This window comes from Bos mutus, chromosome 3 (genome assembly GCF_027580195.1).
Source record: "Bos mutus isolate GX-2022 chromosome 3, NWIPB_WYAK_1.1, whole genome shotgun sequence".
Taxonomy (NCBI): Eukaryota; Metazoa; Chordata; class Mammalia; order Artiodactyla; family Bovidae; genus Bos; species Bos mutus.
In genome coordinates, this window is record NC_091619.1 from 72987135 (window position 1) to 73002853 (window position 15719).

Genomic DNA, 15719 nt, shown 5'->3' on the forward strand with positions numbered 1-15719 from the left:
CTGGGAAACTAGTAAATAAATGATAGTACCAAATGCTTAAAATTTTGTCTTTTTTTTCATTGTTTTCATTCACTCCTTTGTTGCCTCAATTTACTAGTCATTGTATATATGCTCCAAAAAGCTTCTGATAACCTTTCTCGGCTAGTTCATCTTACCCTGTTATGTATGGTCGTGTCTACACAAGGCCAGAGTTCCCAAACTGTACTCTTTTATTTGGCCCCAAATATTTTCGCCCTCCAAGTTATCTGTCTACATGGAGGGTAAAACTTGAAGTAAGGCATGGTGACAACCGACCAGGTGTCTCCCACCGACACCCAGTCATGAAGCTTTGATGAGGCTCCCTTCAATGGGACTGAGCACACCTATTTGAAACAGACATTCTGATGAAATATTTTGCAAGGCAGAACCAGTTTTCACATTGAGAAACTAACACCCACACCCACATTTATTAGTTCACTCTTTTCCTATTAATAATTGTTTTTCTTGTCATGTAGACACGACCTACAAACAATATAATTATTTTAAAAGAGTACACCTGAAAACATAAAATTCACCATTAAGAAAATATATAATAAATGCAATGACCTATGCTTTTAATAGTTTTAACTAAAACTACTGAGTGAAACATTCTAATGGTATATTATTACCCAGATCCCCAATTTACACTGAGCATTGAAACCTAGAAAATCAGAACAAAAGCCCTATTTTCACAAACTAGAGTTTTAAGATTCTAAGGTCAATGCAGAGTACACAGAGCCCTCTACACCAAAGCTACAAAGTACACTCAGTGGTGACGGTCAATTGATCATAGTTCTAGAAAATGAAATACCAGATTTCTCTTAGAGAGATATAAACAGCAACAAGAATATAATTCAGGCCTTATAGAATTTTTTTTTACTCTCTTCGATTACTATGCATTCTATGATTTATTGTGATTCAATTTTAACTGAATTGGGGTTATTTTCCTCTTTTTTGCTGCAATATACACACACTAATTTGTATGTTTATAGTCTTCATAAAGACATCATCTATTTTTGTTGTCTGTAGTATGATGAGAATTTAAACATTTCTTTCTATATGAAAACCAACATTCTAAATGGCAGGACTTTCATTAAACAAAGTAATGTGTGGGAGGGCATTCAATCTCTGCTTATTTTATTTTTCTGTTTCTTGCTGGGAAGATTATTGCTCATTAGAAGTAACAACTTTAGGAGTCCCATAGCAGTAACTATATGTGGATTTTATAAACAAATTAGGTCTGACTTCAGTATATGTGAGTCTGTGCAGAAAGGAGCAGAATACTCACTTTTTATAGATTCAATAAAAATAATTTTCTCTAGGTCACTAGAGAACAGTTTCATGTCCTAGGAGAGGCATTTTGCCTTCGTGGCTAGAAAGCAATTGAAGCACCATCTCATATAATAGAGTTGAATTCTTTCTCACTAACCACTTTTAGGATAGTTTTGATAAATAATTGACCTACAAGTTATGAACTCTCGAAGAGCATTAAATAGTATCCACGAAAAACTATTATGATCAATTTCCCCACATATAAAGATAAATAAAATGCTCATCATCTATTCATTCATGTAGTTCATGCTTCACTACATGTGCTCAGAAATGCCAATAAAGTAAAACTAAAGGCAGGAGGGATATTCTTACAGAGAAATGCCAAACATACCCTGTCTAACCTTCTAGCTTCTATATGTCTAAGCAGCTGTTGTCTCCAGTCTGCAGGCATTTTACCACAGCTCTCCTCTCCCTTGACAGGAGTGGGCCTCGTCTTTATATCACTGTTATCTGATGGCTTGTCACCATAGTTACCCAAGTTATAGTCAGATGGTATTTTTTCCAAAAGAGCTGCCATAGTAGGCCTAGCTGAAACTGGCCTGGTTTGGGAGGCACCGTAACTCTCTGTACTGTAGCTTCTTGCAGACAATGGCCTCCTTTGGGTAAGGTTTTTAACTGGAAAACTTCCCGCCTGAGCTTTCACTTCTTGATATGAAGGGTGTTCATCTTCATACCTGCCATTCCTTTTCAGGAACTGGGACTCAGTCACTGAAACGCTGCTTTGGCGATCCAGACCACCCCTATATGGAGGTCGGCCATACCTATCACTTGGAGTTAGCTCATGAGGTTCACTGACCCTTCTAAACATGGCCATTTCTGTAGAGCTCGCCAGGGAGTCAGCTCTTCTCAAGAAGCCTGCCCTGGCGCCTTGACTTGCAAACTGGGCGTTGACCACAGCATCTTCATTAACAGATGGCTGAGAAAATGAAAACATTTGCTCCACTGGTGGGTATCCTCGGTAAGCTCGAGGACTAACCAAATCCTTGGCGATGTTTTTCCCGGGTTGTTGCACATACTCAGAATTGTGTTGAAAAGGGGGTGGTATCCTCTTTTCCGCTTTAACTTCCACCGCTCCTTGGGGATTGAAGCTTTGGTCAAACTGATAGACTTTTTTGGTCATGGATGCTTTCTGTTGTTGAGGCCCTTTACTGCTTCCGTAGGTGAGCATCTCATCATCCAGCATTGGGACTGACTGGCTTCGAGACATACTGGACATACCGTGCTCTGGTCCCAACATTTTGTCAGGGCGTTCATGACTTCCTAAGTGATCACTCCCAGTGGCATAGTTTTCTAATGGTATATTATAAACCTTGTATGTACCAATGTCAATCTCATCAATACTCTGTGACTTTTTGAATTTATTGGACTTGATATCTTTCATTAGTGGGGAAAGCCTCTCTGTGCTTTTGCTAATCGAAATAACACCTTTAGAAGAGTCTGGGCGGCAGTGGATTTGAGAAAAGACATTACTGAGACTCCTGTTGGGATTAGAATCGTGATACTCCCATGGTACTCCTGGAGAAAAAGGACTAGGTATTTCAGTAGATTCTTTTATATGTTCTTTCCTTTCAGGCAATGGGCTGGTGGTAGGGGTTGTCTCTAATTTGGAAGGGAAAGCAGTCCTGTCTTCAAAAGGACTAGGGGTTCTGGTCCAATTCTGCCAAGGATTGGAAGGAGGCACTTCTGTTTCTGGTGTGTGTCTGTGTGTAGACTGCTCAAGTTCCAGGGGAACACCAACAATCCTATCCTGCCTAATCAAAGGCCTGCGTCCATGAGAAGATGTGCTTCTAGCTTTCGAACTCAGGAGGGGATTATTGTTGGCATTCTCGCCTGTGGTCTCCTCGGCAACGAACCCCGTGTTATCATAATGGGAGCCATCGGTCCAGTTGTCTGTGAATGCGTCACTTATTGGCAGCCGGTCAGGACGCTGTGGTAGGTTCCCTGTGGGGACAGCCTCCCGCTGGCTGAGTAATGGCTTTGCATCAAGAGGCTGTGGGAAAGACTGTGCAATCCTGTGAACACAATGGGAAGAAGAAACATGAAAATGAGGAAGAACGAGTCTTTGCCAGAAAGAGAACAAGCAGGCAAGAATACCAGCATCCTTTGTTCAACTGATCATTCAGCCACACTTCACATGTGATTAAGAATAGCATTATTATTTCATGTCCAAAAAATTCACCCCTTTACCCTGATCTAACTTTTAATTCTTCTCAGTTACCACCTTCCAGTACATATAGTTTACTTACCTATTGTATTTATTGCACATTGCCTTGTGTCCTCTGCAGGATGTAAACTCATGAGGGCAGAGGTTTTTTTCCTCTTCGTGCCTAACATAGTGCTTGGCACATAGTAGGTACTTTAAGTACATATTTGTCAGATGAAGGAATGAATGAATAAACGAGTGAATGAAGAAATACAGAGAGTTTCAGTAATGGTCCTGAAACCTGTCTGATAATTAGAACTATCTGATTCTTGGCCTCCATCTCTGGAATTTCTGATTCAGTACACTTCCAAACTATTGGTTGAGGGTACCTTTCTTATCAATTTCTGGTATATCGAAAAATTCAATGTCTTCAAATAATATATTTGAGGGGCAGGTACTGGAAGATATTAAATCCTTTGTACAGTGAATGCATTCCATCTTTTTCTAGAAGGTAAATTAAATTATGAATTTTGGTCATTGGTATGTTTATTCCAGTGACCACAGTATCTTTAGATGATGCCCATTTTTCTAAATTTATTTTAAACCATTTGCATACTAATCATATCAAATTACGTATCTTTTATTACAGCCTTTTAAGTGCTTTCACTAACTGAAAAAAAAAAAGAAGTACATTTAGAAGGCATTTTCCAAAAGTACCTAAATCAGTCTCAACTTGTATGACAAATAATAAATTTATAAATGGAGTTAAATTTTTATCATGGGCATCAAGAGTAGAAATAGTCATTCATTAATTACCAAAGAATATATTGCAAATGGTACTGATATTATCAGTAAAATCTGCGTGGAAGTCACTGATTATCTATGTTATATGACAATTTTTATTTTCTATTTGTAGTGTGAAATATAGCAACAAGCTATAAAACAAAGGAATCAGAACTGGGAAAATGCTACTTCTCTGAGTCACTTTATTGCCCTCTATGGCTTTTGATCTTAAAATATCTGTAAAAATGAAAGTAATATAGAGTAGAAGGCATTTTGGAAAGATTTAATACTTTTACTTACATTCTAACTTTCCCACGTGGTGATAAAATGATGATGATGAAGAGGCTGATGAAAAATGTATTGAGTATTCACTTTGTACTTGGCACTTAGTGCTTTCCATGCATTTTACTCTAGTTTTTAACACCATTTTGGATGGTGAATGCCCAAATGTGTCACAATTATGTAATGATGCAAACACTACTTTTGATTAATTATTTTTGGTTCTATCCTCTTAATCTGCTAATCTCTTACCATCTCTCCCGTAAACAATGGTTTTGCTTCACAAAATGGATTCATCCACTCTTGGAAATCCCAGCGGGACTACATTTGCTTACCTGCCCCTTAGGTCTTCTATGCCACTCATGTGCTGAACACAATTCCCAAATTAGGAAGATTCCATTTTTAAAAAGTTGCTGAAAATAAGCATTTGGGGACAGAAAAGAGGGAATTCTAAACACACCTGTTACCCCACAAAGAATTATGTACTGCATCTTTAGCTGTTGTCTGCAAGGACCCCACTTTAACCCGGGTGTTAGAGGATCCTGAGGAAGCCTGGGAAGGTGAGTAGTCTGAGTAAGTGCCTGAGGAAACACTGTTATTCAGACAGTGAGTTTTGTCAACTTCAGACTCATCAGTTGATTCTGAAATGTAAAGGGAAAAATATTATAATGCTATGAACATTGACAAGTATAAACAGAACAGCAAGTATGAAAAATAGCATACCAATGAATGTTAGAAATACATATTTATAAAATATTTCTATAGACTATGGTGTATCATAATTTACAACTGGTGATTCATCATGCACATGCATTTGTGGCATATTTTCCACATCAGGTTCACGATGTTACCTTTTTTGTCCTTCCCTAGCAGAACAAGTTTGGGTGGGTACAGAGGGGTCTCAGCTAATGAAGGGTGAAGTTCCCCAATCCTCATTTCATTAGCTGGATGAACAAAAGAATCCTGAGAGATATAATAATACAGGACAAGGAAAGTAAACATTTTAATACTGGTTAACCAAGAAGGCAATATCTTTATTTGGCTCAGATATAATGGGACTCTAGAATCTAGTTCACTGTGGCACGCTAGGAGAAGTGAATCATATGTACCTCTGAGGTAAGCACTACCATGTTTTGTTTTTCTAATTTAAATGAGTCCATTTATCCCTCAAACATTTTTTGAAAGCTATTTATATGTCTCACACTGTGCGAAGAACTGCAGAGTTTCCAAAGAAAGACAAAATGTCACCCATGCCCTGTGGGGATTTACAGTCTAGTTACAGAGTTAGATGTAACTCATAAAACAGGATTGAATTATGATAAGTAATATATAAGTAATATTATATATAATATATAAGATAGAAGCATGTAAGAGTTCTAAGGGGTAAACTCTTTTAGAGTTCTAAGCGGAAAGTATACACTGACAAACTAGATTTTTTTTGGATTATTAACAAAGTTAATGCACAATTGGGCCTATTTTAACCACCAATCTCTCAATGCCTACTGTTTTCCAAGTGATCATCTCAGTTTCTTCGGTTATGTCATGCCTTCTTCCTAAGATTTCTGGTTTTCTCATGATCAATCTAGCCTGCTAAATCTTCACTCTAAATCCACTCACTGAGTGTAATGAACAACACTGGTATAAGAATATAACTTTATGACAAATAATCATTAAAAAAACCAATGGATTTTATACTTCTGTAGCAAATTTGGAAAACTCAGCAGTGGCCACAGGACTGGAAAAGGTCAGTTTTCATTCCAATCCAAAAGAAAGGCAATGCCAAAGAATGTTCAAACTACCACACAATTGCATTCATCTCACATGCTAGCAAAGTAAAGCTCAAAATTCCCCAAGCCAGGATTCAACAATAAATGAACCATGAACTTCCAGATGTTCAAGCTGGATTTAGAAAAGGCAGAGGAACCAGAGATCAAATTGGCAACATCCATTGGATCATTCAAAAAGCAAGAGAGTTCCAGAAAAACATCTACTTCTGCTTTATTGACTATGCCTAGAGCATTTGACTGTGTGGATCACAATAAACTGTGGAAAATTCTGCAAGAGATGGGAATACCAGACCACCTGACCTGCCTCCTGAGAAATCTATGCAGGTCAGGAAGCAACAGTTAGAACTGGACATGGAACAACAGACTGGTTCCAAACATGGAAAGGAGTACGTTAGGGCTGCATATTTGTCACTCTACTTATTCAGCTTATATGCAGAGTACAGCATGAGAAATGCTGGGCTGGATGAAGCACAAGCTGGAATCAAGATTGCTGGGAGAAATATCAATAATCTCAGATATGAAGATGACACCACCCTTATGGCAGAAAGTGAAGAAGAACTAAAGAGCCTCTTGATTAAAGTGAAAGATGAGACTGAAAAAGTTGGCTTAAAACTCAACATTCAAAAAACTAAGATCATGGCATCCAGTCCCATGAGTTCATGGCAAATAGATAGGAAAACAATGGGAACAGTGAGAGATTTTATTTTTGGGGGCTCCAAAATCACTGCAGATGGTGACTGCAGCCATGAAATTAAAAGACACTTACTCTTTGGAAGAAAAGCTATGACCAACCTAGATAGCATATTAAAAAGCAGAGACATTACTTTGCTGACAAAGGTCTGTCTAGTCAAGTGTATGGTTTTTCCTGTAGTCATGTATAGATGTGAGAGCTGGACTATAAAGAAAGCTGAGCGCCAAAGAATGGATGCTTTTCAACTGTGGTGTTGGAGAAGACTCTTGAGAGTCCCTTGGACTGCAAGGAGATCCAACCAGTCCATCGAAAGGAGATCAGTCCTGAAGACTCATTGGAAAGACTGATGTTGAAGCTGAAATGTCAATACTTTGGCCACCTGATGCGAAGTGCTGACTCACTGGAAAAGACCCTGATGCTGGCAAAGATTGAAGGCAGGAGGAGAAAGGGATGACAGAGGATGAGATGGCTGGATGGCATCACTGACTTGATGGACATGAGTTTGAGTAAACTCTGGGAGTTGCTGATGGATGAGGAAGCCTGTCCATGGGGTTGCAAAGAGTCAGAAATGACTGAGCAATGGAAATGAACTGAATTCAATTTATTATTCTCAATTAACTAGGTAGCAGGAGAACATTAAGAAATGCAAAAATACTAAATTTTCATTTTTATAGGTATGAAAGTGGCTTGTTTATTCTCATGAGTAAGTAGTGATATTAATTTATGCACAATAGTTCTCTTTATGTCTACTACCCTAGGTAGCTCTCAATTTCAAAATTCGATTGTATATTCTTTGATAAATAGTCTTTGTGAATTGGGTATTTGTTGCTTGCTGTGATCAAAAAATCAAGTGCCACCCAAAAATCAATGTGAAACAGAATTTAGAATTGTGGTATCCAATATAATTCCAAGGCTTGAGACAGTAAGTGGTGTCTAAAAGGTGCACACATTTCATTAGTAAGTAGTTTTGGTTATTTAAGAGTGAAATAAAACTATTATTTTTTCTTTCAGTTTATGTGTGTTTTCAGTCACTAAGTCATGTCTGACTCTTTGCGATCCCATGGACTACATACAACACGCCAGGCTTGCCTGTCCTTCACTATCTCTCAGAGTTTGCTCAAACTCACGTCCATTGAGTTGGTTTTGTGTACTGTTTCTCAAATAACCACTAAATGGGGCATACATATTTACTAAGTTGTTCAGACCTAACAATAATAAATAGAACTGTTAGGTATTTCTTGGCTATAACAGTTTACTAACCACTAATACTTTTGAGCCTTTGAAATTTAAAGTCTCTTAGGCTTTGATTTTTATATATAAATAAAATCTGGCTCCTTAAAAACTGTTTCTAAGTCACCCAGTTTATGGTATTCTGTTTAGCAGTCCTAACAGACTAAGATGCTAGGGGGAAAACAAATGCAATCTTCACAAGGCATGTATAAAGGGAAATCAGGGCAGAGGAGAACCTTCATGTCTCTCTGACCTCTTTGTTCTTATGGCTTTCTTGGCCATAGTCTCAGTCTAGATTTAGGTTAAAACTATTGACATACGGTTGCAAATAGAAAGTGATCAATAATTATATTGATATATCTTTCCTTCTTTTTTCTCTGTTGCTTTTACCTTGTTTTTTCTTTCTGTTTTCTGATTCTGCCTACCTCTATTTGCCTTTTTCGTGGTTTTCCATATTTAACAACATGGATAAATATATCACGTAGTGTGTGATACCCTCTTCCACATTCTTGGCGGCTGCTGCTGCTGCTAAGTCACTTCAGTCGTGTCCAACTCTGTGCAACCCCATAGACGGCAGCCCACCAGGCTCCCCCGTCCCTGGGATTCTCAGAATGATCTAAATAATGATGATTAAAAAATTGCATACACAGGCAAAATTTAAAATAAAAATGCATAATATACACTGACCAGCTAGGCATTTGGTTATTTGTATTTATTATATCTGAAAGTAGAATAGATAGAGGGTGTGGGTGCTTAGTTGCTCACTTGTGTCTGGACTATAACCCAAGCAGGCTCCCCTGTCCATAGAATTCTCCAAGCAAGAGTACTGGAGTATGGCCCCTTAACTTGGGTGTGGTAATTTGAAAAGGGAGGATGATACAGAAAGCAACATCTTCTCATTCTAGGATGTCTAAAAATTGAGGAAAGATCTAGAATCTTGATTTCAGGAAAATGTTGATATCAATGAAATTTCAAGAGAAAAAGTCTTGTAGAATAAGAAGACTAAGAAAGAGTGGGGCAAATCACAGAAATAAATAGGAAGCTGAAAGCTGAGCTTCAGTCTTATTTAGCTTGTTTACTATAGCTAATTAGGAAGTTCAGATAGCCAATACCAAGTCACCGTAGTGTTTTTTAAGGAGGGCAGGATTAGACTTGTGTTTTGTAAAGATCATAAGCAAGGCAATGAGGGAGCTTGGGACAAAGTAAGCCAAGAAATCAACAGTTTTTACAGAAATGTAGGACAGAGTTCAAGACCTGAGGAGTATTAGGAGAATCACTCATGAAAATGTATAGGTGTTGGTGATTGTTTGGAAGGGGCATAGAGAAGGGAGAAAGAAGGAAAAAGAAATCAAAATGCCTCTCAGTTGTCTAGCTTGAGTGAACTGGTAGATAATGGTACCAGCTGAGGTCAAGACATACAGAGGAGAAGTAAGTCTGAAATGAAAACATTACCTTTTTTTTTTGGACTTATTAAGTTTGAAGTCCTTGTGGGACAATTTTAAGATTTTTTCTCTACTATCAGGTTATCATTAAATTCATGATCAAAGCTACCTTTTCCTTGCCTCACCTCTCCCATCCAGGCATAAAGCAATTTTAGGATCTATGTATTTTGGTGTAGTTATTCAGCTTATGGATTATCATTACCTTACAGTTATGTGATGACAGGAGAGCTAAATATAAAGTGTATGTGTACTTTTGTGTACCCACTGTTAATTTTCCTCCTTTTTATATTATTGCAGTATCTTAGAGATAAAAGTCTGCTGCTTCATTATAAAATATCTGTAATATTTTAGAAATGAAAAAATACATTAATATGGCTCTTATAGGCAAAATAAAAAATGGTAAAAATGAATATTTACTAAGTGTTCTTTCCTAGATATCCAGCTATATATATTCCTCTTTTCTGGGGCAGGTTTGTATTGAGACTTCAACTGGCAGATGTACACACCATGCTTATTTTTGCTTACGCATTTTTTTTTTCTCTTTGCCTAGAATGCCTTCCTCTGTTTTTGACTTTAAAAGAGTCACCCACTCTTGAACATGGAATTCAACCTTAAACACTTCATGTAACTTTTAAAGTGACTGGCAATGATGGTGTATGTCTCCAGTTTCTTAGAGTACAATATACTCTTCATCACACAGCCAATCATGTTATCACACTTTATATAATATGTTCTCTAGTTGCTTCATCTGTCTTAAGTTTACCTGGTTAGTCTCTAAATTATTTGGGGACTATTAATACATTTTATATTTCTTTTCTTTCTCTCACAGTGTTTAGCCCAGTGCTAAATGTAGAGTTGGTGTTCAATCAGTGCAACAAACTGATGCTTTGAAATGCAGATTTGTAAAAGAGTTTTGTCAACCTAGATATTTAAGCAGCAGGTATAGGAATTTCTAGATATACTCATATCAGTTATGTTTCTAATGAAGATAAAAAGATGATAATAAAATTAATTGAAGAGTAGATGAGATAGTACAGAGGTGGCATAAATGTAGTTGAATTCTTTTCAGACCACACAAATTGATAAGGATGAATATCTAATTCATTCTAAAATATAGGAATTAAGCTTCATATTAGATTCCATAAAGCTAAATTTCAAAGCTATTGCCCCTTTTTTGCTGCTTATAGTAGTGTTTTCTATAAAGGGTGAAACCCAAACACAAAAATATTTTTAAAAATTGGCCCTTAATCTGATCAAGAATTTTACTAAGATCTGCAGAATAATAATAAAAACTTCATTCATACTTTTCTAATGACTCATACAATAAAAGTTAGGGATAGTCAAAGGAATATCATGAAAATGATTTAACTTATTGATCAGGACTAGCCAGGTGAGTAAACTATTCCTTCTGTGTACTGGAACTTTCAAAGCTGTATTAACGGTTTAAGACCATGAAGGTGTCATTTATTAAATGCAACCCTCAGAGTTAAAAAGAGTAGACAGATTTATTTATATATTAGGAAAAAATGCACTTAATGAAGATCTGCCCAGTTTAAAAAAAATGTCATTTAGTAATTTCAAAAAATCCAAACCACACTGGCAATTACCAATAACCTTGAAATACCTCCACTGTAATCTCCTTTGGGGCTACAGGCCACTTGTGTTCATATTTTTCTTTCACAGTTTGCTCCGTGTTAGCAGTTGGATTTGAATTTTCAACACGCACTCCATGGCTTGGTTTACCCACCAGATTTTGAACAGATTTTACCATATTCTTTAAATCCTCTGGATAAGGAGTTGGATATCGTTTTAGGTTTATTTCAACCTAGAAGTTTATAAAAAGAAATTTAACATAAAAATACCTTCAGCAAGCATGTTCACAAAACTACTCCATTTTATGCACAGTAGTATAATCAAATGCAATATAGTGAGTGTTGAGCTGGCTGAAAAACCGTGCTATAGAGTAGAAGACAGTGTTCTTTACACATTCTGCCTCCTAGGACTTCTCCCCACCCCTGGTCACCCTTCTAGATTAAAAACAATTTTTGGATATTACCTTGTTTAGACCTACTCTATAAATGGTTGAAATAGCAGTAGGTCAAACACTTAAGTGATTGGTAATCTCTGAAAAATTTAATCAAGTTACTATCAGCTGTATTTATACTTTAGAGGCTATTCTCTGCACTATCTTAATTATTTATAAATAACTATTTTGATATTAGAAATATCTTTGAAATATCAATGCAGGTGATGCAATGAGACTCTAAAAGATTTACAAGTAGATTTATCACTTATTGAAAAAAATGGGGAGTTGACAGTATCTATTAATATCATCAAATATGTTTCAGCTCTATGTTAATCAGCATGTTACATCAAAAGATAGGTAGCTAATTCTTGTTAATAACTTGCTGCTGCTGCTAAGTCGCTTCAGTTGTGTCCAACTCTGTGTGACCTCATAGACGGCAGCCAACCAGGCTCCCCTGTCCCTGGGATTCTCCAGGCAAGAACACTGGAGTGGGTTGCCGTTTCCTTCTCCAATGCATGAAAGTGAAAAGTGAAAGTGAAGTGGCTCAGTCGTGTCCAACTCTTCAAGACCCCGTGGACTGCAGCCTACCAGGCTCCTCCATCCATGAGATTTTCCAAGCAAGAGTACTGGAGTGGGGTGCCATTGCCTTCTCTGTTAATAACTTAAAGAAACACCTTTAGAGAGGTTTTTACCCCAAGAAAGTAAGATACATTATAGGTTACATCTTACAATAAAGAGAAAAAAAAATTGGGAACTTTGTCTAAGATATTCTAGGTAAATATGTAAATTTTGGCTGCTTTTTATTGAGAGATTTATTTCCATTCTTGAATTCATTTTTGGCATATGAATCTCACTTTAGGGAATATATGTATATTAATTATTATTATTCACATTTAATTTAGAGAGAGAAAATATGAGACATTACATATAGAATATTCCACCGCCAGAGTGCTTAAAACACATTTAAAATGGCACAGATATAAATTATCCAGGCTGATTAAAATGGAGTAGGAGGAAAAATAGGGGCATATTTACTTGGCTTGGTTTATTCTAATAGCCATGTCTTTTTGTATCTGAGTAGAATCAACTTTACAAAATGGAATGACTTATGTGACTGTGGTGAGTATGTGTTGTGGAAAATGTGTGTGGGAGGTTTAAAAGCAGGCAAGAACCAACTTTACAAAATGGAATGATTTATGTGACTGTGGTGAGTATGTGTTATTAAAAATATGTGTGAGGGTGGTTTAGAAGTGGGCAGAGATGGAAGAGAAGCTGAAAGAGGAAGAAGAGAGGGAATGAGAGATTAAAAGAGAAAAAGGGTGGGGCACACACATCCCCCCATACCTATGTAACGCATGGAATGTGAGAAACTGTGATAGTGGTATAGATCTGCGGGTTATAGATATGAATTCAAACACTTTTGCTCATCTGCAGTTTAGCAAATCCACCAACTTTGTTACTCTAGTATATTTTCCTGTGGCTCACTATCCATATCAAATACTGGGATTAGACATCATTGGATGATTTTTAACATTCGCTTCAGTACTAAAATTAATTTTTCCAATTAATGTTTAGAAAGCTTATAAAAAAACAGACAATTTTGTTAGTATAAATATCATTGAAATGTGATTTAATCCTTAATATGCTGAAACAAGGATGAAGTTAATAATATATAGAAATCTACAAAAATATAACCCATGAAAAAAATTAGACTTTACCAAAAAAAACGTATAGGTTGTTAGAGTGTAATATAAGTATTTCTCAGGGTACTTTATAATGCATTCTTAAATAAACAAAAAGAATGATAGCCATGCTAGACAAAATCCATTGGGATGCATGCATTCTTGGATCTGCTGTTTAAATTGATATTAGAAATATTAATCACAAATTCAATCTGAGTTTTAAATTATATTATTGAACTTGTTTAAAAATACTTGATATCAGAGGACTAAAAGTCAAAAAACTACATTTATAAAATTTAAATTGTAAAATGATATGCCTAGTATACCAATTAAGAACACCTTTTAATTTTTAATAAGTGGCGGTATATGAATGAAAAGTAATTTTCAAATAGGGCATTAAATTAAAATTCTACACATCTTAAAATATCTTCAATGTAAAATTACATTTCTAAATTGAATCAAAGGCAAAAAATGGGATGGGACATGTTCTTTCTTAATTGAATTAAATACTTCATTGAATAATGTAATCTAATTTTTGAAGATGTTGTGTCTCTGCTGACACGATTAGATGACTGTTTTCTTATGGCCATGGTGCTGAAACTTTCTGGTTATTTTATAAGCAAGTTAATGTTATATTTGGTCACATCACTGAATATATTTGGGTACTTTATCTCTGTAAAAATATTTAAATGTGGAAATACAGTAGATTTGCCATGAAGCTAAAGAAGTTTAAGTTTTAGGGTATATCACCTTCATGGGCTCTTTCAAAGCCTTATAAGGGGCCCTACTTATGTATTTACATGGTTATTTTATATTCTTTTCCTTAAAGAGGCTCCTCTCCAAATTGTGGAAAATCATGAAATCTGGAATTGTTCCATCTATACAATAAGGTCCTTGCTTCCCATTTGCTAGTCTACCAGCAGAATTGACTGGAAGACCTAAATTTTACCCCCAACTAGCTATAAAGCCACAAATCTGACCAGTTTCTATTTGTGTAAAATAAGTAGATGCAATGATAATATTTAGAGTTAATTCATAACTCAAATAAGATAAGTGTGAAAGTTCTTTGAAAATATACAATTTCTATGCAGAGACTAGATACTATTTCTAATATCAGATTCTACTTAGGTATTTTTAAAATCTGGAGTCTTTTGGCAATTTAGATCTATTATATATATGTCTAACTGTAATATCTAACTGGATCTTTTTCAAGTTGTATGCACCAATATCATTTATTCAATATCTGCCATGTGCCAGGCACTATGCAAAGTGTTTTACATGGATACATAATTTATTATTAGTTATTATTTTATATAAATAATAAAACATTATTTACCAGATTTAAATATAAATAATAGTCATAATTAATAACAATTAAAATCTATAATAAATTACATTTCATAACCCATTGTGGTATTTGCTCCCATTTTACAGAAGGAAAACAGGGGTTGAGATGGTGTAATTTGAATGTTTTAGGTATCAATGCCCAGATTCAAGCTCAGGTTTTTGACTCCAAAGCTTATGCTTCACAAGTGTTACTTGACTCAGAGCTATTCTCTGGTATAGGTGCAGCACATATTGTACAATCTTGTGGAAGAAATAGTGTAAATCTAAAATGTGAATTTTATTGAATTAAGATAATGTCAATGTATAAAACATGAAGTTAATATATTAAAAATGAAAACAGTATTTTATAATTCTGTTATGTTGATAACCTCTCTAAAAGCATATTTTATACCCTTTTACAGATTGTTTTGCCTATTTTCCAACTCATGTGTGATGTGGTTCTGAAATGAATAAACATGATCATAAATACAATTATATTTATAGTTCAGTAAAGTTCAAATAAAAAAGTAGTTTCTTTATATTTATAAATATATAAGTTATAAATATTCCCTTATTCTAATATGGGACATATGTAATAGGTGGTAAAAATTTGTCAGTTATGTTCTTAATAAAATATTGTCTTTATCACTCACCATAAAGTATTTGCTCATTTTACATATACATTTTATTAAAATGCAAGATTTTTACTGACATGTTATTTTATCTTAATTTTGAAAAATAGAAGTGTTTCACAACATTCTGTATATCTTAGACCTTAAGAAAAGTGCAGTAAATGCAAATAGTAGCTGCAAGATGTTGGAGACTCCCAAAGATTTGGCAATTGAAGAATTAATGTTAACAGTAAGGGATTTAGAAATGATATCATGAATTCACATAGAGGTATGCTTTTCTTATGTAATGATTAAAATATAATTTGATTTGACTGTAAATTCCAGTAAGAGAAATAATAGTTAATGCTT

At 35.4% G+C, this 15719-nt stretch overlaps 1 protein-coding gene across 3 annotated transcripts in view; it reads right to left on the reverse strand.

The window, feature by feature from the left end:
- LRRC7 (leucine rich repeat containing 7) overlaps positions 1 to 15719 on the reverse strand; it is a 478825-nt gene that overhangs the window by 93366 nt on the left and 369740 nt on the right. For 2 of the 3 annotated variants that reach the window (XM_070364524.1, XM_005898157.2), the window contains exons 17-20: positions 11330 to 11530; positions 5407 to 5518; positions 5016 to 5196; positions 1682 to 3362 (exon numbers count right to left, since the gene is read on the reverse strand). In XM_070364524.1, the coding sequence (XP_070220625.1) occupies positions 1682 to 3362; positions 5016 to 5196; positions 5407 to 5518; positions 11330 to 11530 (2175 nt within the window). The remainder of the gene's footprint in view (positions 1 to 1681; positions 3363 to 5015; positions 5197 to 5406; positions 5519 to 11329; positions 11531 to 15719) is intronic. The other variant, XM_070364529.1, reaches the window with a different exon arrangement.